The 23,457-nt window shown below is 37.9% G+C and overlaps 1 protein-coding gene, 1 long non-coding RNA gene and 1 other non-coding gene across 3 annotated transcripts; 1 reads left to right on the top strand and 2 right to left on the bottom strand.

The window, feature by feature from the left end:
- Positions 1 to 2,164: 2,164 nt before the first annotated feature.
- Positions 2,165 to 8,787, top strand: LOC107766463 (importin subunit beta-1). The gene is made up of 3 exons (XM_016585241.2): positions 2,165 to 2,381; positions 5,573 to 7,993; positions 8,099 to 8,787. The coding sequence occupies exons 2-3, from the start codon at positions 5,580 to 5,582 to the stop codon at positions 8,295 to 8,297; spliced, it is 2,613 nt and encodes an 870-aa protein (XP_016440727.2). The 5' UTR covers positions 2,165 to 2,381; positions 5,573 to 5,579; the 3' UTR covers positions 8,298 to 8,787.
- Positions 8,788 to 9,891: 1,104 nt separating this feature from the next.
- On the bottom strand, positions 9,892 to 10,498 carry LOC107766465 (uncharacterized). The gene is made up of 2 exons (XR_001643703.2): positions 10,420 to 10,498; positions 9,892 to 10,319 (listed from the first exon to the last, which is right to left on the bottom strand). It is a non-coding gene; the product is annotated as an uncharacterized LOC107766465 (long non-coding RNA).
- Positions 10,494 to 10,647, bottom strand: LOC142163723 (U4 spliceosomal RNA). Its single transcript, XR_012694656.1, has one exon. It is a non-coding gene; the product is annotated as a U4 spliceosomal RNA (small nuclear RNA).
- Positions 10,648 to 23,457: the final 12,810 nt, after the last annotated feature.

The following is a 23,457-nucleotide window of genomic DNA, read 5'->3' as shown; positions in this document are numbered from 1 at the left end:
TGATGAATGTCACACTTAAGCGGGGATCACGTATGGGCGAGATTAGATTTTAACTAGTTGTGTCGTTGCATAGTTGCTTTGGCGAGTGCGTGGATGGATTTCATGGACTTGTGTTATTTCTGAGTACTGGAGAGATTCGTATGTTCTCCGAGCTGGTGATTCGGTCCCAGTCTATTCAGTCTTTTCCCTTCATGGCGTTAAGTACCAATTTATGGGAGAGGCGACTTCACTCATCTGTTGCCTGCAAGATGATATGACGTGGAGAGTGTTGTTTTCATGGCGTTTGTCGTAGTTGAGAGAGTGTTCCTATTCCTATCCCACTCAAAGAAGAAATAGTAAGTTAAACCCAAACTAAATTGTTTGTTACCTTGGCCTGATTGGTCGTCGAGTGGAGAGGGGTGTTGTAATACGACTCGTTTTAACCCATACTTGAATGCTGGCTTCAGATTTGATCTCGGCCCTGTGCTTGGCTTCGTCGTTAATCGAATCTGGGCGTCTTGTGGAATGACAACTTATTTTGCCCGTTGGCATCTCGAGTTCGAGTCCCGGTCCGACCCAGTCCCAGGTACACGAAAATAAGTGGAACATAAGTCATACCACAAACATACGGGCATGGTAAGCTTGCCATTTCAAAGAATTACACAATAGGCTATCATTCCTTCCTAAGAGAGAGGAGGCAGTGTGCATAAAGTGTAGATTGGTATCTCACATTAATATATCAATAAGATAGTGGACGTGCTTAGTGCGTAGTTACCATACTCCTATTTTGACAACTCACGCTTACGACATACCAAACTCACCCCTTCAACAAGATGTGGCTTTCACGTAGATATCAAAATATAATTTTGTTTTCGTGCAAAGATTTGACCTCGGTTTGTTTGGCTATTTCAAGAGTTTGCCTACAAATATTTTGAGTTGGTGTTTGTACTGAGAGGGCGAGGCTATATCAACCGAGAAGTGGGACTCTAGCTGACCTTAGATCTGAAGGAGACTAAAACTTTGGCTAGAAAATCCCCACAGACAGCGCCAAATTGTTCGACTAAAAAGTGTTAGACTCTTTTATAGAACTAATTAAATAAGAAGATTTGAGGCAAATTCTAGCCAAAGATAATTTATCCTAGATCTGAGGTAAGAGATAAGAATAAGCAGGCATAACTGAACATAAAATTTAACTATAATAATGATTGAATCCAAATCGTATAAGAAAAGGATGATGATTTTGATGATATCAAATTATAATGAAGAGTACATAGATAAAAAGGGTCACCGTTCTTGAATAAGATTGACCCCCATATATTTGATACAATGCCATTAAAGATGGATAGTGAGGATCTAAGCATCCTTTCTCCTTTCTTCTTGACCAGGAGCCAGAGATGAATTATCTCCTTTCTCCCTCAAGATATGTCTACCTGTGTACGTGAGTTTTGGCCAACCCCCCCACCCCCACCCCCAGCTACTCTCTCATCCGATATTTATACAAAAAACCCTTTCTTTCCCCAACGGTCCTTAACCGGAATACTTAAGTTCTTGGAATATCCTGTGGAATATTCCTCTATAAATATCTAAGGGTTGAACTAGCCGTTCAGGCTGAATGGAGTGCTTGACCTCGACCGCAGCCGAATCGCTCGTTAGTGTATCGCTTCTCATACGTGACCTCGACTCGGTTAGCTCTTGGTTGTCCTCCTTTAAGTGAGATTCTTCTATTCAGATTTCGACCTATATATTAACGTGTTCTTTTTGCGTGCAAATCACGCGTGTCACATAATAAAAAAGGTGCGTCTTAGTTACACTATAGAAAAATTGAGTGTGTAAGATAATTTTTATCCGCAAAACATGTGTAATAGAGATTTGGTCCATAGTTCAGGGGTAACTTATGTATTTTGCCAATTCCCTACTTTATACTTTGTAGTAATAGTTGTGTTTACTTCAAGTTGAACAATTGTTTAAATATAAGGTTTGACTAGTTTCATTAACCCGGCCAAAGTAAACAAGTTAACAGTACAACAACAAGAAGTAACCTCACAAAACTAAAATAGATATTACTCCACCAATCGCATTGTTCACGCCCGCGCGTGTATATAAACAAGGAACCAATTAGATTTTCAAACTTCTCTGGTCCCGGCACGTAGCAGATTACAACCCAATTAAATTAAAATAGAAGCAGAAAAAACAATAGCACAGATATTGATTAATGCTTAATTCAATTCAAGTTCGACTTTAACATCCATCCGCGTGATCTCTCGTTGTTTCTCTCTCTTCCCCCTTCCGGCCTTCCCCACTCTCACTCACTTTCTCTCTCTAGGGTTTCAATTCGGCGCCGTTTTTGATTTATTCAATCCGAGAGTGTAATCTGCTATCACTATCTCGTTCGCAATTTTCAGGTAATTCGCTCATTTTATCAACGAGAATTTTTAATGTACTAGAAATTTTTACTAGTATTCTATAAACCGATTTTATTGCTAATGTATGTTTAAGCTTTATTGATTGTTTAGTTTCGTATATTAAGCTTCAACTAAAGTTCAGTACTTGAACTTTGATCGCTTTATGTGCTTGAACACATTTATTTGCATATATCCTTATTATTGACTGTGTTTAGAGGACTGAGTTTTTGTTAGGAACTAATAATTTTTTATTTTTTTTTTGAGTTTGGACTGAGATCTAGTATGGCTAATTGTATGGTCAGTTATTCTATTGGAATTTGAAGTTCACGAGGTTAGAGGTGTTGATAATAATGCACTTACATGAACTAGGATATGTAGTGAATCCGTTTAATCCTATTTTCGTTCGTGATTTCAGTATCTATTGCTTTTTAAGCTGCTTTTTGTGCATCTTAATCTGTGAGGGATTTGCTTGAAGTCATTACTTGTGCTGTTTGATTGAGCTCTGTGGTTCTTTTAAAGACGCAAAAGGCTTGTTTCTCCTGAACAGTTTTTCATGAAGTCTATACTCGCAGCTGAGAATTTTGATCTTTTAATTTTCTTTTCTGGGTGGTGCTTCGCATGATGGATAATCTTGCTATTAACTTTTTTTCTGTCTTGTCAGTGTTTATATTCTGCTGTTATCCTTTTTTTTTTTTTTGGAGAAGGTAACAGATTTCAATATATTAAAAAGGAAAGCCCTTGCACAGGGATTGTGCTTAGGGGTAACATGGTTACAAAACCCCCAAAAAGACAAAAACCAAATTTGTAACAGCTACAAGGAGTCAATGAGATCTACTAGGGACTATATCTTGTACAAGTGCTTCTTTACACTAAAAAATAAAACAAAAATATGCAATTCATCTTGTTCCCCTGTTCATGATTAGCCAAATATTCAAAACATCTTGAGTTTCTCTCCCTCCATATTGTGTACCAAATACATGCTGGGATAATGTTCCACCACCCCCTTTGACCTGTGCCTATACCTGAGCCATTCCGACATGCCATCATCTCATCAGTTCCCCAAGGCATTGCCCAAATTAGGCCTTTCATGCTCATGAACAACTGCCATAATCTACTGTTAACCTGACAGTGTGAAGAGATGGCTTATTGTTTCATTTCAATTCCACACAAAAAACATCTTGAGCACAAAGGCAATCCTCTCTATCAGATTGTCATTTGTCAGAGCAGCCTGTTTCACCACTAGCCAGCAAAATTCACTTTAAGGGGTATTTTTCGTCTTCCATATGTGTTTCCAGTGCCAGGGCCCAAAATGCTGGTGACTTCTGTTTAAAATCCTGTAAGCTGATTTTACTGATAATATTCCATTGTTATTCCTGTCGCATACCAGCTTGTCTTCTTCTTCAGTCCTCTTGTTCTGTGGTTCCCCTGAAGTTGTGTAGCATACTATAGAAGGCAGTCACTCTGCTTACCACCCAGCCATTAAAAAATCTTCTAAATGTAAGGTTCCAGTTCTGTGGATTCCAAGTTTCTGCTGTTATCCTTATCTTGTCACCAACAATTGGCTGTTGCTATTTGTGTGCATAAATAGAACTTTGCTTAAGTTGCAATTACTTTGCAGAAGGTGCTGCTAAGCCATATGATTTAAGGTCCTTCAAACCTTTAAAAAAAGGAAAAAGATTCTTTAAATTTTACCACTTCCAATCTATCTTTATTTATGTGAGTTTGAAGGAGTGATTTGTAACTGCTGGGGTGCACCTATTATATTGCTATTTAAACGTGTCTGCAATTTCTTGATTGGCATCGTTCTCCAATTGATGCAATATTTCTTATTTGAGCTGATTGGGCTCTGTAGATGCTGCTTTATTCTTTTAACGTGCCCCATTTACATTCAATGGTACTACTACTTTGATTGAAAGCAAGTTAGGGTTGGCTATATGAATCCCCATCTTCTGTGTCGCTCTATTTAAGATCATCTCAGTCCAATATTATGATAAAATAAAAAACAAAAAGCACTAGAGGTTCTCTATATTGTTTAGTGGCATATAAATCTCTGACAAGACTAAAAGTCCCTTAGGAAATATTGGACCTAAATTAAATGTACGAACGTAACTAAAAATTAATTCTTCTAATTGGTATCCTCTATATAGATTGCTTTCTTTCATTATACCTTATTAATTGTTAGGCTTGCATGGTTTCCTAGAGATTGTACGCCTTTTGAGACAACTTTCTTTTATGTAATTTTTGGTCTACCTCCTCTTATAAGCCGTGCTTGCCATGGTTTACACCTACGGACCAATGTAATTGGTGGTTGACGTAAGGCAGATATGACCAAACCATCTCAAGCATTGTCTCTCATTTTATCCTTTATGTATGCTACTTGCACCTTCTAATGAATGTGGTATTTTCTAGCTACTCCCTCCGTTTCAGTTTATGCAACACTATTTCCTTATTAGTCCATTCCAAAAACAATGATACATTGCATATCTGAAAATAATTAATCTTTAAGCTTTCCATGTTACTCTTAATGAGAAGCTTTTATAGCCACACAAATGTTATGACATTTTTAAAACTACAAACTTCAAACGTCTTAAACCCACACAAATGTTATGGCATGTTTGAGACCACAAGTTTCAAGAAATTTCTTTTCTTTCTATGTGCCGAGTCAAACTATGTTACATAAATTGTAGCAGTGGGGGTATTAACACTATGATATTTTTCTTATCACAATTAATTTTATTTTCATTTACTTTAGTAAGGGACTTTCTTTTGGTAATAATACTTTTTGAAAAAAGCAACATTGTGACTTATCGATTACAAAAATATAAAGAAAAAAGAAAGAAAAGAGAAAGCTCTCTTCTCTTCATCATGATGCAAGGATTTATTTAAGCATCTTGTGAAACGGCGTAATAGTAATTTAAGATGGACAAAGATATGCTTATGTTGATATCATTTGAACTAGTTTAACAACACACTATGGGAGGGTACAGTGATTACGGACTTACTGTTAAGTTACACGGTCTTATCTATGTAGGACATGCAAATGACAACCAAATGTGAAATAAATAAGATTTTTATACCAATACCAATATTATTTGTTTAGTACCTTAAACCAAGCAATCCCTTAATGATAGCACTACTTCAAGTTCATTCTTATATATCTTATACATACGGGATATCTCATGTGTTGGCAGGAACAATATGGCAATGGAAGTCACTCAGTTCCTTCTAAATGCACAATCAGTTGATTCAACAGCGCGAAAACATGCAGAAGAAACATTGAAGCAGTTTCAGGAGCAAAATCTTCCTGGTTTTCTGTTGTCTCTGTCTGGAGAGCTGGCTAGTGAGGATAAGCCAGTTGATAGTCGCAAGTTGGCAGGTTTAGTATTGAAAAATGCTTTGGATGCCAAGGAACAACACAGGAAATATGAACTTGTCCAAAGATGGCTATCACTTGATGTGACTGTGAAGACCCAAATTAAAGCATGCTTGTTACAGACCCTCTCTTCTCCTGCACCTGATGCTCGTTCAACTGCTTCACAAGTCATTGCCAAGGTTGCTGGCATTGAGCTGCCTCAGAAGCAGTGGCCTGAGTTGATCGGGTCACTCTTGTCAAATCAACAGCTCCCTGCTCATGTCAGGCAAGCTACTTTGGAGACACTAGGGTATTTATGTGAAGAAGTTTCTCCTGATGTTCTGGAGCAGGATCAAGTGAATAATATCCTTACAGCTGTAGTTCAGGGTATGAATGCTGAAGAAGGGAACAACGATGTGAGGCTTGCTGCTACCCGAGCACTATATAATGCACTTGGTTTTGCTCAGGCAAATTTCAACAATGATATGGAGCGCGACTTTATTATGAGAGTTGTCTGTCAGGCCACTCTGTCTCCTGAAGTCAAAATTCGGCAGGCTGCTTTTGAATGTTTAGTCTCGATTTCATCTACTTACTATGAGAAATTAGCTCCTTATATTCAAGACATCTTTAGCATTACAGCAAAAGCTGTTAGAGAGGATGAAGAGCCTGTTGCTCTTCAAGCCATTGAATTCTGGAGCTCGATCTGTGACGAGGAGATTGATATTTTAGAAGATTATGGGGGTGAGTTTACTGCAGATTCTGATGTTCCTTGCTATAATTTCATCAAGCAGGCTCTCCCTGCACTTGTCCCTATGCTATTGGAGACACTTCTTAAGCAAGAAGAAGATCAGGATCAGGATGAAGGTGCTTGGAATCTTGCAATGGCCGGAGGCACTTGCCTTGGTCTGGTCTCAAGGACTGTAGGAGATGACATTGTCCCTCTTGTTATGCCATTCATCGAGGAGAATATTACAAAGCCTGACTGGAGGCAAAGAGAGGCTGCCACTTATGCCTTTGGCTCCATTTTGGAAGGTCCTTCACCTGATAAGCTAATTCCCATTGTTAATGTTGCTCTAAGTTTCATGCTTACTGCATTGACTAAGGATCCCAATAGCCATGTGAAGGACACTACAGCATGGACCCTTGGAAGAATATTTGAATTTCTTCATGGCTCAACAGTGGAGATACCCATTATTACTCCAGCAAGCTGTCAACAGATCATTACAGTTCTACTTCAGAGCATGAAGGATGCTCCAAATGTTGCTGAAAAAGCATGTGGTGCTCTCTATTTTCTTTCCCAAGGGTATGGGGATGTGGGTGCATCATCTCCCTTGACACCTTTTTTCCAGGAGATCGTGCAATCCCTTCTCACAGTGACGCACAGAGAAGATGCTGGTGAGTCACGACTTAGGACTGCTGCATATGAGGTACTGAATGAAGTTGTGAGGTGTTCAACAGATGAAACAGCTCCCATGGTTTTGCAACTAGTTCCTGTCATTATGATGGAGCTCCACCAGAGTCTTGAGGCTCAGAAGCTCTCATCTGATGAAAGAGAAAAGCGGAGTGAGTTGCAAGGTCTTTTGTGTGGATGCTTACAGGTTATTATCCAGAAGTTGGGAGCATCAGAGCCGACAAAGTATGTTTTCTTGCAGTATGCTGATCAGATCATGAGCCTTTTCCTCAAGGTCTTTGCATGTAGAAGTGCTACTGTGCATGAGGAAGCCATGCTTGCCATTGGAGCACTTGCCTATGCAACTGGTGCTGACTTTGCCAAGTACATGCCTGAATTTTACAAGTACCTGGAAATGGGTCTTCAGAATTTCGAGGAGTACCAAGTCTGTGCGGTCACAATTGGTGTTGTGGGTGATGTATGCAGAGCATTGGAGGATAGGATATTGCCTTATTGTGATGGTATAATGACACAGCTTCTCAAGGACCTATCAAGTAACCAGCTACACCGTTCTGTAAAGCCACCAATATTTTCGTGCTTTGGTGACATAGCCTTGGCGATAGGGGAGAATTTTGAGAAGTACTTGATGTATTCAATGCCTATGCTCCAGAGTGCTGCAGAGCTGTCAGCCCACACATCTGGTGCTGATGATGAGATGATAGAATACACGAATCTTCTAAGAAATGGAATCTTGGAGGCTTATTCCGCTATATTTCAGGGCTTCAAGAATTCACCTAAAACCCAACTGTTGATTCCCTATGCACCTCATATCCTTCAATTCCTGGATAGTATTTACATGGAGAAAGACATGTAAGTATTGCTTGATCGCTTCTACTTTTCTCTTTTCCTCTATCTATGAAGGTCATTGATGTTCTGATTTCCTGGATTTACCCCCTTTCTTCTCCTGAATTTCAGGGATGATGTGGTAATGAAGACTGCTATTGGAGTTCTGGGAGATCTAGCGGATACTCTGGGCAGTAATGCTGGTTCTTTAATTCAACAATCAGTATCAAGCAAAGACTTTTTGAATGAATGCTTGTCGTCGGATGACCATTTGATTAAGGAATCTGCTGAGTGGGCCCAGATGGCGATTAGTCGTGCCATTTCAGTTTAAAGCTGTGGGTACTTGATACATACTTTTTCTTTTTTTCATGTCCCTGCATGCATGTAGTTGTGTCGAGTTGAGATCCGATATTGCATTCATGTGTCAAGTCATTGCAATTTTCTGACAATGGAAGAAATTTGCATTCAAGTTGTCAGACACGTGCCAGCACCGTCGGCGGGGTTATTTTGTTTTGCGATGGGGTGGGTCATGGTGATTGCTCGGGAGTTGATGGCCTTCCATTTAGACTGAATGTGATGTTACTGATTCTGTATATTGGGGTTGGGAGGGAATATTCCTGTAATTTACTGAAGAAACAAGGTTCCTGGCTCATCTCTTTTCTTGTGGGTCTGACCTGGTGCTCTAACAAGAAATGCGGAGGTCCTGGTGTTCCTATCTTCCTCAAGGGTCAGCATGTACAAGTCCCAAGTTTTGGTAGTCTTGATACTCAGCCCTAGATTCTTTTCTATTTTCTTATATATATATTTTGAGTTGGTCGGTCCGTGTCTTTGTCGGAATCAGCTGCATCTGTTTTATAGTCGAATTACATAGCATCTCATTCATTTCTTTTGCATATACTTATGGTGGCTTTAGCTCATTATTTAGAGGCATTCCATCAGACTTCTTTCATATTTTACGTCTCTTACAGCATTTTTCATTTATTAAAAGTCAGTATTAGAAATATCTTGCACACATGATAGCATGTATTCTTTCCTTTTTCCACTGTTAAAGTACAGGTTTTTTCTAACCTTTTAAAAAGACTGCTCTTTTGATTGTGAAAGTGTATTCATTGTCTTTGAAGAGTATGATATTGAAATGTCACCAACTTCAATGACATTACAGGGAATTGGGAGTCACTTGTTTTTTCAAGTGCCTTTTTTTGGTATCAGGATCATTTTCCAGGTTTTAGGTGCTACATTTCTACACAAATGCATGTATGTTCTTTTGTTATTGATGCTGCATTGGGGTTTAGCCGAGTGATTTTATGGTGTGCCTTATACAATTGATATTAGTTGTGTGAGACCTCTTTTTATCTCACACATTTGTGGACCCAAATCTAACACATTTGGGTCCACAAAATTTTGGGACCACAAAGTTGTGAGACAAAAAAGAGGCCTTACATAACTAGCGTCAGTTGTATGAGGCACAAAATAAAATATTTCGGATTTAGCCTATATTGTAAACAGTGCGCTAACATTGTAGAAGGTCAAAGACCAATTTCTCTTGGCAAATCTTATAATTTTATTTGTAGTAAAACATAAAAAAAAATTAATAAGCTAATCTTTTATTTATTTTTTATATAGGAGGAAAAAGGCACCAAAAAAAGAAAGAAAGAAGAATTCTGTTACCAAATCCAAGTTAAGACAATAGGCTAAGCTGATATTGAAAAAGCTGAAGCTAGAAAAGTGGAGCAAAGCCTGCTCATCCATAAAATTAGAGAGTAGAACTGTTGGCAACCCGAAAATAGGCAAACGCCGGAGTAGAATGTTTTTTTATACAAACACACATTGAATCGACCCTACAAGGATTAGCAAATGGTTAGAGCTTCATGAACATGGAGTGTGTTTAATAATAGTCGAGTACTAACAAAATTTCTTAGACTATATACTCAATAGTTCAAAGTTGTTAATTAATCATTATGTTGTTGCACATTGTGTCATCCGAGAAAATCAAACAAAGTTGCTGCAGTGCTAGATTATGATTACGCAGGACCTAACACCAGGCATGATCCAAGAAGAAAGAAAGGCAACCATAAAGTGATTACACCAATAGTGCAGTTGTTGTCGCTGAAATGATCCGTAGAGTGCATCCGCCAAGATTTTGATTGATCTCTTAACCAGTCAGTTTACAGAGCTGCTGCATTCTCAAACCTCTAGTCCTATAGTTGGAAAATCTATGTTCTTTCCTAGTTCATATATATATATATATCCAACTGCTGCAGAATTTGAACTGCCTAAGGGGATAGCACCCCATATTCTAAGTGAATGTGAATAAACCTCGTCTGCCTGGTCAAAAGTTTTGTTCATCCATAGCCTGTTTACAGGTCAAAACCAATAGTTAACCTCAACCGTATCAGAAAAGGTATACATAATAGCAAAATGGAGACCACAAACTAATAGTAAATAAAGCTTACAAAAAGGCTGAGGACCACAGGATTTTATGCACTAAGTTGAGTCAAATGAAATTTTATTGAACTTAGAATTGTAGGGCTTTACCCTGGGTAAGGGAGCCCTTCCAAAAATTCTCAACGGCCAGGGGCGAACCCAGGCCGAAGAGGGGGTTTGGAAATAGTTTTCAACCAGCAATAGACGCGCCTCGGTTAGAACCTCACTAGCTGCGTCATTGCCCCAAGCGCAAAGATGTTTTGAATCGTTGCCCAGCTTCTGGTTTTATAAGACTCATGTCTCTCTTCTGCCTCTTCTATTACCGATGTGGGACAAACTGGCTCACACCTCTTTCTTATTTCCTTATCTTCTATTCTATTCGCTAATTTTGAAACAACAAATACCACCGCCTAAATAATTCTTAATTTTCTCGATTTCTCTTTCCCTCGCAATAACATTTTCCTCCTATCAATTTATTTCGCTTGCTTGAAATTTACATATTTTGAAGCTTAATAGACAAGAATTTGAATGGGGATTTTTAACTTTCACCAAAATATATAAAGAATAACATTGCAGCTGAAATGTGAAAATAGTATAAATTTTTGTTAAATTCAAAGTACTATTAGTATATCTGAATTTTAACATTAATTAAATTTTGTTATTCGGGAAAATGATTCATTCTTTGTTGAGTGGATTGAAATATAAATGAAATCAAATGAAATGGAATAAAAAAGATCAGTATTATTAGATTGGAAAAATATAAAGTATATCGGATCAATTTTGTTTTCCTTCTATTATATTTCAATAAAACTAAGTCACTGTTAATCAGGGAGAATGTTGCTCTTCTTGCTATTTGTTTAACCCAAAAAATAATTTTCAAGGTCAAAGCAATTAATTTTATATGACCGGCCACAAGCAACCAATTCGATCCAAAAGATGTAAATTTTGTTAATGCAATGTGATAGAGAAGTGAAAAAAATATTCAACGGCAAATAATATAATAAAAATAAAATAAAGAAGAAATAAGTTTTATTGGATGATCCTTGATAGTATGATGAGCCGAACAGAGCTTGAGGAGCCGAATTATGACAAACTTGGGAGCAAGTTGCTATGAATTACAATGTATAGAATTATAGAGAAGAAAATTAGATGATGACAATGGTGATAAAGTATGTTTATTATAGGGCTAAATCTAAGTAATCATTCTCCTTTAATTATGGGTCCATTATGAGCATTTGCATAATCCAACTGTTACTATTTGGAGGACTTGTAACAGTTGAGTAAATGTTGGAATTCCATAACTGATGAGTTAATTCCGTAAATGATGAGTTAATTCCGTAACTGATGAGTTAATTCTATAACTGATAAGTCAGTCTTTTGAGTCAATCTCGTGTGTGTTGAGTCAATTCCGTACCTGTTGAGTCTATTTCGTAATTGGTTGCCTTTGTTCTGACCGTTACAACTATTTATTGCATTTATTGTGCATTACATAATTGATTTGTAACTGATAGTATAATGATGGTAAAATTTATGTAATCCGGGATTAATTGATTCTTTCTTTATTGTAATTACGAGCTATTCTCATGTGCCTGATCTGAGACTATTTTATGATGATCAATTCCGAGACTAACATGCATGATACGAGTATATTCAGTCCCGAGGGTGTTTCACATATTATCTTTACATGTCATTCTTCACTTTTTTTTCATAACTTTGCTTACATGTGTCGATATTTAATATACCCACGTAGCGAGTCTATTTTTCATTAATACAGATAGTCCCCCCATTTTCTGATTACTCATTATGATGTAACCGAGAAGTGAAAGATTTTGTCTTTTTCACCCTTGCCTCTGCCTCATTAAAAATCTTACCGAAAAAATTCAATAGGGACAAAAGTTGGGCGAAGGAAAAAAGTGCAGAACTTAGGAATTCAGGTGATAATTATTTTCCTTTCGTCAATAATCGGTTGGTGCTGAAAAAGTACCACTACTACAGAAAGCTTGATCTCGGGTTTTTAATGTTCATCTGGAACTTTTAATCTTTTAGTTTTGAGTTGTACCCAAAACTTTTATAACATCACAGCCTTAGAGAGCGGGACTATTAATAACCAGAAATTTTGTACTCTAGTTTTGATAAAGTCTAGGAATTTAATGCATCAGGTTAACTTTGCGATTAGGAAACAAAGCATTCGACCATTAGCCATTTGATTGGATAATTTTGGTATAATTGGACTCATAATTGAATGGGTGTTCGGAATTTGTGAATTTATCAGGTTCCGAGGTGCGGGTCTGAGGTTGACTTTTTTTATTTTGGTTAAAGATCTTAGCTTTATCATTTGGAATCAATTTCTATAGCTTTTATTGATAGTATTAAGTTATTTTTGGCTAGATTCGAGCCTTCCAGAGGTTGATACACGTGGGAAGGATTTGTTAGGGGAGTAATTTGGCTTGCTTAGGTAAGTATCTTATCTAAACTTGGTTGAGGCACTAGATGCCTGAATTATTCGTGGTAGCTACGTGCTATAGGTGCGCACACGTGTGGGGTTTGAGCCTATGTGCTAACACCGGAGGTATTTATCCATGCTCGGGTTGTGCTTAGGCTATGATATGCCTAGAATTGACTGCTAAGGCTTAAGCTATTATGCTTATCATATTTGTGACATTGTTGTGAACTATTTGGGCCATATTTGAGGATACATAGAGCTTTAATCCCTGAATGAACTTGATAAATGTTATTCTGTGATGAAATTACCGATTTGAGCTATGATAGCACATTTTGCACATGCCTACACTTTAGCATGTCATTTATACCAGTCCAGGAGCATAAAATTTGTTATTCATTCACCACATACATGTATTCTTGTTTACTTACTCCTGTATGATATGATTGGACTGAGTGCCTGTGACCACGCTGGGCGGATTGTGTTATTATGCATGTGGCCACGCCGAGCGGATTGTGTTGTTATGCCTATGACCACGCCGGCAGATTGTGTTGTTATGCCTGTGACCACGCCGGATGGATTGTGTTGTATTCCTATGATCACGCCGGGCAGATTGTGTTGTTATGCCTATGACCACGTCGTGCGGATTGTACTGTTATACCTGTGACCACGCCGAGCAGATTATGATATTGAGCTTGTGACCATGTTGGGCTGGTAGCATGTTGAATTGGCCATGCTTGCGTGTGGATATTGATCCATCCCCTAGGGTCACCCTCTCATATTTCTCTCTTGATGGTGTACAACGGATATTGAGAAAAAACTGATCAATGGTTTGGTATAGAATTGGAAAGGTAGAGGAAATCTGGCCAGTGTTTGTTTGAATTTTGCATTTCATCTTTACTTACAATTTTCGTGATTATTTACCTGAATTAACTGCATATCATCTCTGTAAGCTGAAGATTGATTGAGAAGAGTATTTGAGAAACTGTATACATACACACATAGATGCTTCTTCCCGTACTTTATGACTTGATTTCATTATTGTTCTGTACTTGTTAAAATAATGAAACTATACAGGTTATAGCTAGCATTATTTATAATTTTGTGCTTCTTTTACCTTATCAAGGTTAGCTACGACACTTATTGAGTACAATGGATCGATTGTACTCATACTACACTCTGTATTTTGTGTACAAATTCAGGTACATCTGGATGCAGTGATCGCTAGATTGGTGCTAGTACATGCTCGAAGACTTTGAGATAGCTACTATGATGCCCGCAGACCTTGATTCTTCTTCCTTTTATTTTCTTCAGTACTGTTCTACTATTCAGATAGTTGTACTAGAGTTTGTTTTATGTTGAGATTTACAGTGCTCATGTACTCGTACTGGGATGGTTGTAGTACACTTCAATTACTTTTATCAGATATTTATGAGATTCTTCCGTTGTTGAGTTTATTAAACATGTTTTATTCAAATATTTAGTTGTTATGTGATTGTCGGCTTGCCTAGTAAGTATGTTAGGCGCCATCACGAGGGGTCAGAATTTTTAGGTGGTGACATAAATGAACGCATATCCAGTAATCTAGTCTAACCCCGAAGAAGTAGTAACGAGGGTGCTACAGATTGTGGAATGCAGAGCAGCTCACCACTAAGTCTCCGGGTGTGTATGCGCGCTCGAATGACTGCCTGAAGTACATGCCTCAGTACCTGCACAATTAGTGCAGAAGTGCAGTATGAGTACGTAAATTAATGCATACCTAGTAAGTATCTAGTCTAACTCCGAAGAAGTAGTAACGAGGGGTCGACATCAACACATACTAGTGGTCCAATAATTAAAATACATGAAAATAGATAAGCATGAAACACAACAATTAGCAATGAAATAAGTAACTGTAACTAACATGATCCTTCGACATAATAATAATATGAAGGCCTAGAATGCCATATGCTATCTCAAACAGACAAGGAACATCAAGTAAATGTCAAATCTCAAGTCAAGAAGGAAAACTCATGTATATTCTGACACCTATCGATATTATGCACGAATTCTAACAAGGTTGTACGGTACAATCCATAATAATAGTGTACATTGCTGAGGTCGTACGGCCTGATCCATAGATGCATCTCAAATATACTACTGAGGCCATATGGCTCGATCTATAATGCTATTTCATAGCACTGCGGAGGTGTATGGCCCGATCCACATGAATAGAGAAACTTTTCGAACTATCGGTCACATAAACATAACACGAGGATAGGAATGTGAAGAAACCATAATCTTATCGAAAATCAAGTATCCCACCAAAACTCAAGGTAAAGAGGCTCGATCAAACATAAATTCTAATCCGATCACAAATATAAATTTAAGTAATTAAACTAACACGTTTAGTTCAAGTAGCACAAATAAGGCATGGTAATGATCTAAGTCTATCCAAACATAAATATGATTCTAGCTATGCACGGACTCTCGTCACCTCGCACGTACGTAGCACCCATAACAAGTAGCACACAACAATTAGAATACCTACGGGGATAATTCACTCTTACAAGATTAGCAAAAGTCACCTTGCTTCCAAGCCCTCTACTCCGCTCTCAAACCTCACTAGTCGCCTCTAAACAACGCCGAGCAACCTGAAACTAATCAAAAGACGCATAAATCAATCAATATATCCTCAAAAATTCATAATTTAACTATCAGAGTAATTTTCCAACCCAACTCGGAAAGTCAACAAAAGCCAACCCTAGGCCCACGTGCCCCGATTTCAGAAATTTCGAAGATAAATGTTACCCATGGCCTTACAAACTCAAGTATGTACTTATACCCAATACCATAATCAATTTCGTGGTCAAATCTCATTTTTACTAAACTCTAGGTTTGTTAACAAAATCCCAAAATTCACTAATTTCTATGTTACAACCTACTCATAATCCATGTATTTAACGCTCAATAGGTAGAAATCACTCATCTTATAATACTTGGTGAAAATCCCCCTTCGAGGAGCTCCAAAATCGCCCAAGACAAATGAAAAATGGGGAAAATGAGCCTAAGTCTCGTAAATAAAATTATTTTCTGCCCAGGGGTTACTCTTCGCAATCGCAGGACCCTCTTCGCGATCGTGAAGACCAATCTCGCACCTAGTTACTATCTCCTCTACACGATCGTGAGGGCCTAGTCGCGAACGCGATGCCTACATCCACTGAGCCTACGTGAACGTTGTATAGCACTCGCAAACGCGATGGCCAAAGGCCTGCCATCCCCACACCGACCTCCCTCTATGCAAACATGACTCTAAGAATGCGAACACATAGATGACTGATCCCTATGCTCTACGAATGCGATGCCCATACCGCGAACGTAAAGCACAAAATGTCCCCATCCCAAAATCTTTTATTGCAAACACGTGACTCCCATCGCATTCACGAAGAACAAAACAAGAACTAGAAAAACTACCAACTTCAACCTTGTTTAAGGTGGTCTGGAACTCCTCCAAGCTACCTGGGACCCCGTTCAATTATACCAACAAGTCCATAAACATAATCTGAAACTACTCGAAGTCTCGTAACACATAAAATAACATCGAAACCAAGAATCGCACCTCAAAATCAAATTAATCAACTTCTAAACTTCAAACTTCTTCTAACCAACACCGAACATGACAAATTATACTTAGACAACTTGGGATGACGCCAAATTTTACGTACAAGTCACAAATCACTCTATGAACCTATTCCATGACTCGAAATCCCAAAGTCTACTTCAAATCAAACTTAGAAAATTCTAAAACCTTTAAGATGCCAACTTCCAACAATAAGCGCCGAAAACCCCCCAGTCCACCTGAAACTAGATCCGACCATTTGCCTTAGTCCAAAATCATCATATGAACCTATTGGAATCTTCAAATCCTAATTCTGAGGTCATTTAATTAAAGTCTTGACTCAAGTCGAACTTGGCCACCTTGGGCCACTATTATGGAACTAAGTGTTCCGGATTCAACTCGAATCCTCTCAAGACCAAACCAATTGTCCATGCAAGTCATAAATAGGAAAAGCACATACAGAAAGTCTTAAATAGGGTAATGCGAATATAGAAATCAAAACAACCGATCGAGTCGTTACATTCTCCACATCTTAAATAAACATTTGTCCTTGAACGAGTTTAGAATCATACCTAAAGTGTCGAAAAAGTGTGGATATCTACTGTAACGACCCGATCGGTCGTTTTAAGAATTTGCATTCCTTTCAGCTATTTGAAGTCTTGAGTAGCTTCGTATGATGTATTATGACTTGTGTGAATCATCGGTCTTAGTTTTTCACGTGATTCAGAAGTGATTTGGAATACTGAATTTCATGTTTGAAGCTTTAAATTAGAAGAGTTGGCCAAGTTTGACTTTTGTGTGTATTTGACCTCGATTCGGAGTTTTGATAGTTTCATTAGGTCCGGATGGTGATTTTGGACTCGGGCGTATGTTCGAATTTGCATTTGGATATTTCTAGAAGGTTTCGGCACTAATTGGCGAAAGTTGGAAATTTGAAGGTTTGGAATGTTCATAAGTTTGACCGAGAGTTGACTTTGATGATATCGGGGTTGGATTGTAGTTGTTTGACCGAGAGTTTAAACTCTATGTAGATAGAAACGCCCTCCGTGCATAATTACTATTGCTCACAAGCAAGGAAACAACCTTCGTGCAATTCACTCTTCCTCGCCAAGCATAAATATATAAAATAGTACCAAGCAAGGTGGAAAGCACAATCAACATCAATAAGAGTGATTAAATGTAACACACCACATGAGATATAACCATTACTTTTGCAACAATAGCCAAACCAACACTTCAAGAATCTTAACGACCAATATCTCAACAAACTAACATAACTATTAACATCAATAAGATTAATCGAGGAGTTTCATAATCTATTTAGAGCATGGAAGGCATATCATATAAAGCAATATAATAGAAAAAAACTAGTTTTACATGCATGCTTAACCCATAGCAAATTCATATACGTTACCTTGCATATACGCCGACCCCAACATATATAGCACGTAGAAAATAGACCCAACCACATTGTAATTCCCTTAAATTAAGGTTATTGTCACGACCCAAAATTTCACCTAGTTGTGATGGCACCTAATCTCAACATGCTGGGTAAGCCAAACTATGAATGATATAACTCAAATGAAAGATCATAAATAACAATAAATAAGAAGATGAATATCCATACAAAATACCCCAAGGATTGGTAGTATAGGTCATAAGCCACTAAGATTTAGATTTACAAAGATGGTACAAAGAATAAACACAATATCTGTTTGAATATCAACAAAAGTACAAATCCTAACTACTAAGAACAAGTGGTAGCTACATCTGAAATGCATGTACATCTTCAATGCTAGCCTCCGTCATCTATAGCAGCTCAGCTCCAAGATCTGCACGCAAGGTGCAGAAGTGTAGTATGAGTAACACCCATCCCATGTACTCAGTACGTATCCTGACTAACCTCGGTGAAGTAGTGACGAGGTCTCAGGTCAAGGATACTCACATTACATAACTTGTACATCACAATGACATATACATGTAACCAGCAAGATTATCGAATTTAAGCATGAAATACAGGTACAACCAATCAATGCACATAAAGAAGATGTGCGTAAGTCTCTTAACAGTTCAACATATAAAGAAGATATGCATTTGATATCAGAAAACACGCCAACAATTACATATAAAGAAGATATGCATAGGTACTATACCAGTTTAACATCTCAACATATAGAGAAGATGTGCGTCTAACATCATTACATTATTAAAGCTTGCATATAGAGAAGATATACGTGAAATATTAAATAATCCATCAATAGTTGCATATAGAGAAGATATGCATGAATTAAACAAGTCAAGTTACACGGATCCACATATGAAGAAGATATGTATTGTGAATCATCTCAAAAAGTAAAACATCATATAGAGAAGATATGCATAAAAGACATGTATATATATTCCGGAGATAGCATATAGAGGAGATACACAATAAAAATCATGTATACATCTAAGAAGTTTGCATATAAAGAAGATACACAAAATCCAACCACTGGCCCATTTTTCATAATTCGCATGTATGTTATCAAGGAGAAACATGAGAGGACGACCCTAGGGGGATGGATCCTTATCCACATGCTACAAGGATAACTCACGTGCATAATCATAATCATCGCCACGGAAAAATCACGTTCCATAGCAACTCAACCCGCACAAATAACTCATGTGCTACAAATTTAGTCCATCACACAGAAAACATATAAAAGAATACATGTATGTAATCAACGAATATCAAAATCACATACTCATGGGCTGATAAATAGCATGCTAAGGTGTATTCATGTACATATAGAGAAGGTGTATATATGTACATATAGAGAAGATATGTATCGTGCCTATACTTACCAGTCAAACACCATATATAGAAGATATGCATAAAGAGGCATGTATACATTTCAAATCTATCATATAGAGAAGATATGCAATAAAAACATGTTATATACCCAAGGTATTTGCAAATAGAAAAGAGATGCAAAAACCAAACACTGATCAGTTTTCCTTATACCGCGTGTATGCCATCAAGAGAGAAACATGAGAGGACAACCCTAGGGAGATAGATCCTTATCCACACACTGCACGGATAACTCACGCGCCATAATGAAACAACCGCAGGGACCACTCACGTGCTATCATAACTCAAACTACACGGACCATTCACGTGCTACCAATCCAGTCCATACCGCATGTAAAACATATACAAGAATACACGAGTACGAACAATAGATACCAAATCATAGAATCATGGACTGATAAAAGTGACTTGCTAAGGTATATGCATGTGTGAAGTGTGCCACCACATATCAGATAAGGTGAATATGCCACAAAATAGCAATTATCATGTTTGAACAGGAGATAACCTACACATGATATGTAGCATGATTTAAGTAGCTCACAAAGGGGTACAACCATATAAAGAATGATAATATGAAGCTTATTCAATACAAGGCATAACATAATCTAAGAACTATCCCGAGCATGGATGAAAATCTAGTGCATGCACACACGATTATCCATTGCATGTGCATCACCCTTGGCACATAGCCAACATCAATGATTCAAGCAGCTAGTGCCTTAAACCAAGGATAGGTAAGATACTTACCTCAAACAAGCAAAATTAATACTCCAAAAATGCCCTTCCTTGCAAATCGGGTTCCGAATGGCTCGAATCAAGCCAAAAACAACTCAATAACATCAAATAAAGCTATAGGAATCAATTTCAAATAATAAAGTTTCAATCTTTACACAATTTCCAAAAAGTTAACAAAAGCCAACCTGGTCCCATATGGTCACAACTCGAGTCAAGGGATAGATCCTGACTATCCATAACCCCACGAGTCTAAATATGTGATTAGATTACAAAATCATGTCTAAATCAACCTCCAAATCCTCAATTTCACTCTCTTAAGTTGTAGGAAACCCCCCCAGATTTCCCTCAAAATTCTATATTTTAAGTGTTAATAATCTGTGTAAAATCTTGAAATAATATAAAAATGTCTTTGAAATCACCTACCCCAAGGTCTTGTATGAAAGTCTCCTTCAAAAATCGCCCTCTCTCTTAGTATAGGGTTCAAAATATGAGAGAACGTGCTAAAATCCCGAAATTAGAACTTCATATAGTCTGCCCAGCACCACCCTTCATAAACGCATGACTACTTCACGTTTGCAAAACAAAAAAATGCAACAACTCAGAAAAACCCATTGCGAATGCAGCAAAACCATTGCAAACGCGAAGCGTAAATGCCCCTGGCTTACGCGAACGTGAGCCCCCTCCCGCAATTGCTAAGGCAAAGCTCAAACTAGCTCCTAGTCTACCTTCCTTCTACACGAGGTGTGAACACGAGGACCCAAAAGCCATAGCTCTATGCGAACACGACCTCCATCCCGCGTACATGAAGAGTAAAACCAGCCTATCCAAAATCCTTCTTGGCGATCACGAGACTTGCTCCTCGATCGCGAAGTACACCAGATACCAGCAAAATTAATGCTCCAAGTGGTCCGAAACTCACTCGAGCCCCCTGGGACCCCGTCCAATCACACCAACAACTCCATAATCACTATATAGACGTAACCAAAGCCTCCAAATACATACGACAACATCACATAAATGGATCAAAGATCAAAACACAAATTGAACTTCTCTTGAGTTTAAGAAATTTAACTTTAAATCAAACACCTGATTCAAGCCTAACCAATTCGGATTACAACCAAACTTTGCACACAAGTACCAAATGAAAAAAAGAACCTCTTTTAACTTCCGGACCAACAATTCAATTTCGATGTCATCAAAGTTAACTCCCCATCAAACTCATGAACTTTCCAAACCTTCAAATTTCTAACTTTTAACAATTAGAGCCAAAACACATAGGAAACTCCAAATCCATATTTTGACATAAATTAAGTCCAAAATCACTATAAGAACCTATTGGAGCCATCAAATCACCAATCCGAGGTCGTCTACACAAAATTTAAACATTGGTCAACTCTTACTACTTAAGCTTAATAAAACTAAGAGTTCCAATTCACACCAAAACCTTCCTAAAGCCAAACCAACCATCTCCCCAAGTCACAAAATATCAAATAGGAGAACAGGGCTCAAATATATAAGACGACTGATCGGTTTGTTACATCAACCATGCGATTTCTGTAGTACCAGTCAAGTATCGACAAATCATAATACGATGCATCTTCTGTAACATATACCCTTCTCAAGAGATATCGGATAGTGGCATCATTCTCTTAAACATATAAAATTTCTTATGCTGTCTAGAGCTCATGACCTTCCTCTCAAACTGAACCGCAACCTTGTCCATTCAATACCAATTCCACGCGGCTCGCCGTATTTATCATGCTATCATATGAAAATAGGAGAATCTCATTATTGTATTGGGAAAAATCAAGTTAACATTTGGAATTAATTATGTGCTGATACGTCAAGACACGCGGATCAATAAAAGAATGACAGCTGGCAAAGAATAGTTAAAGAGATAAGAGCCTTAACAGGCACGGGCAAAGATTCAACAAAATAGGAAGGAACAGTTACTTGGACCTCTTGGTGATTTAAAGAGACATCGGAGGAATAAACCTAGATAACAAAAAGTATAGATACGTATTATCCGTAATTAATGAGCATCAATGATGGAAAACATTATAGAATCTTCACAAAACAGTTGCGATTGCCAATTATAACATTACATTAAATGTCATTAATTGCTCATAATGGCTCTGTTATGAGAGGAAAGAAACGTATTACTTAGAAATAGCTATAAAAGAGAGAAATAACATTTGTAAGGGGACAGAATATTATTGGAATACACTGATTTACTTTGCTTTCCTTTACTTATTCAGATATCGTTTAAGTCAATTCTTCTTATTTATTCCATATTTGATTATTAGTAACCCGAGTTCTTCTAAGAATAAGCTTTGACTGAAATTCCTATTTTCTGGTTAAACCAATTGGTTCCGGTACCGGGAATCTGATAACCTTCTTCTTTCCAAATCGATGCTTTATCGAAACAATCATGTCGAATGTCAACGACAATAACCAACAAAATTTACCACTCCAAGGAGATATACAACATCAGCTGATCTAACAAGGTGACAGAACTCTACCCCATTCGCCACAACATTCTCCTCGACAATCACGAGAGAGGACTCCTGACAGATCTGAATCAAATAAAAATGATCAAGCTATCGATGAAGCTTTGAAAAAATTAATTGCTCAACAGGTCAGCAATGCTCTTCAGGCTTTTACCAACTAGTTGCCATTTGTACCGCCAACACCAACACCAAACAACAACACCCTAGAAAATCCTCGCTCAGGACTCGTTAATTCAGGCAGTGGCGGAGCTCCCAGCGAATCTCGTGATGGAGAGCCAGGTAACCCAGTTAATTTTGATTTACAAAATTTAGTACTAACTTTGCAGAAACAGCTCAAGGAGCAAAGCAACTGCATAGAGAAAATACCTGGAGTGCCACCGGTGATCAAGGGAGTAGATATGGACAAATATTCACAACAACTTTGGAAGCCAAGTGCTACTACTCTACCAATTTCGGAGAAATTCAAGATGCCCGATATTCCAAAATATGATGGAACAACTGATCCACGGGATTACGTAACTGCATTCAAAAGGGCAACGACTTGACCAGGCAAGAAATTGAATCAGTATTGGTCAAAAAATTCGGAGAAACACTCACTAAGGGAGCATTAACATGGTACTCTCTTTTACTCGAAAATTCTATAGATTCTTTTGTTGAGCTTGCAAATTCATTTATCAAAGCACACTTGGGAGCTCAAAAAGTTGAAAAAATAATGGAGGATATTTCAAAATAAAACAAGGAGATACGGAGTTGCTCAGGAAATTCGTAGACAGATTCCACCGTGAAAGGATGATGTTGCCACGTGTACCTGATAATTGGGCGGCTATGGCATTTGCCAGTAATCTAAATGAAAAAAATTCAGAAGCCACGAGGAGACTCAAGGAAAGTCTACGAGAATTTCCAGCAACAACATGGAATGACGTTTATAACAGG

The sequence above is a fragment of the Nicotiana tabacum genome, chromosome 8 (assembly GCF_000715075.1).
Source record: "Nicotiana tabacum cultivar K326 chromosome 8, ASM71507v2, whole genome shotgun sequence".
Taxonomy (NCBI): domain Eukaryota; kingdom Viridiplantae; phylum Streptophyta; class Magnoliopsida; order Solanales; family Solanaceae; genus Nicotiana; species Nicotiana tabacum.
This window is presented reverse-complemented; position numbering and strand designations above follow the sequence as displayed.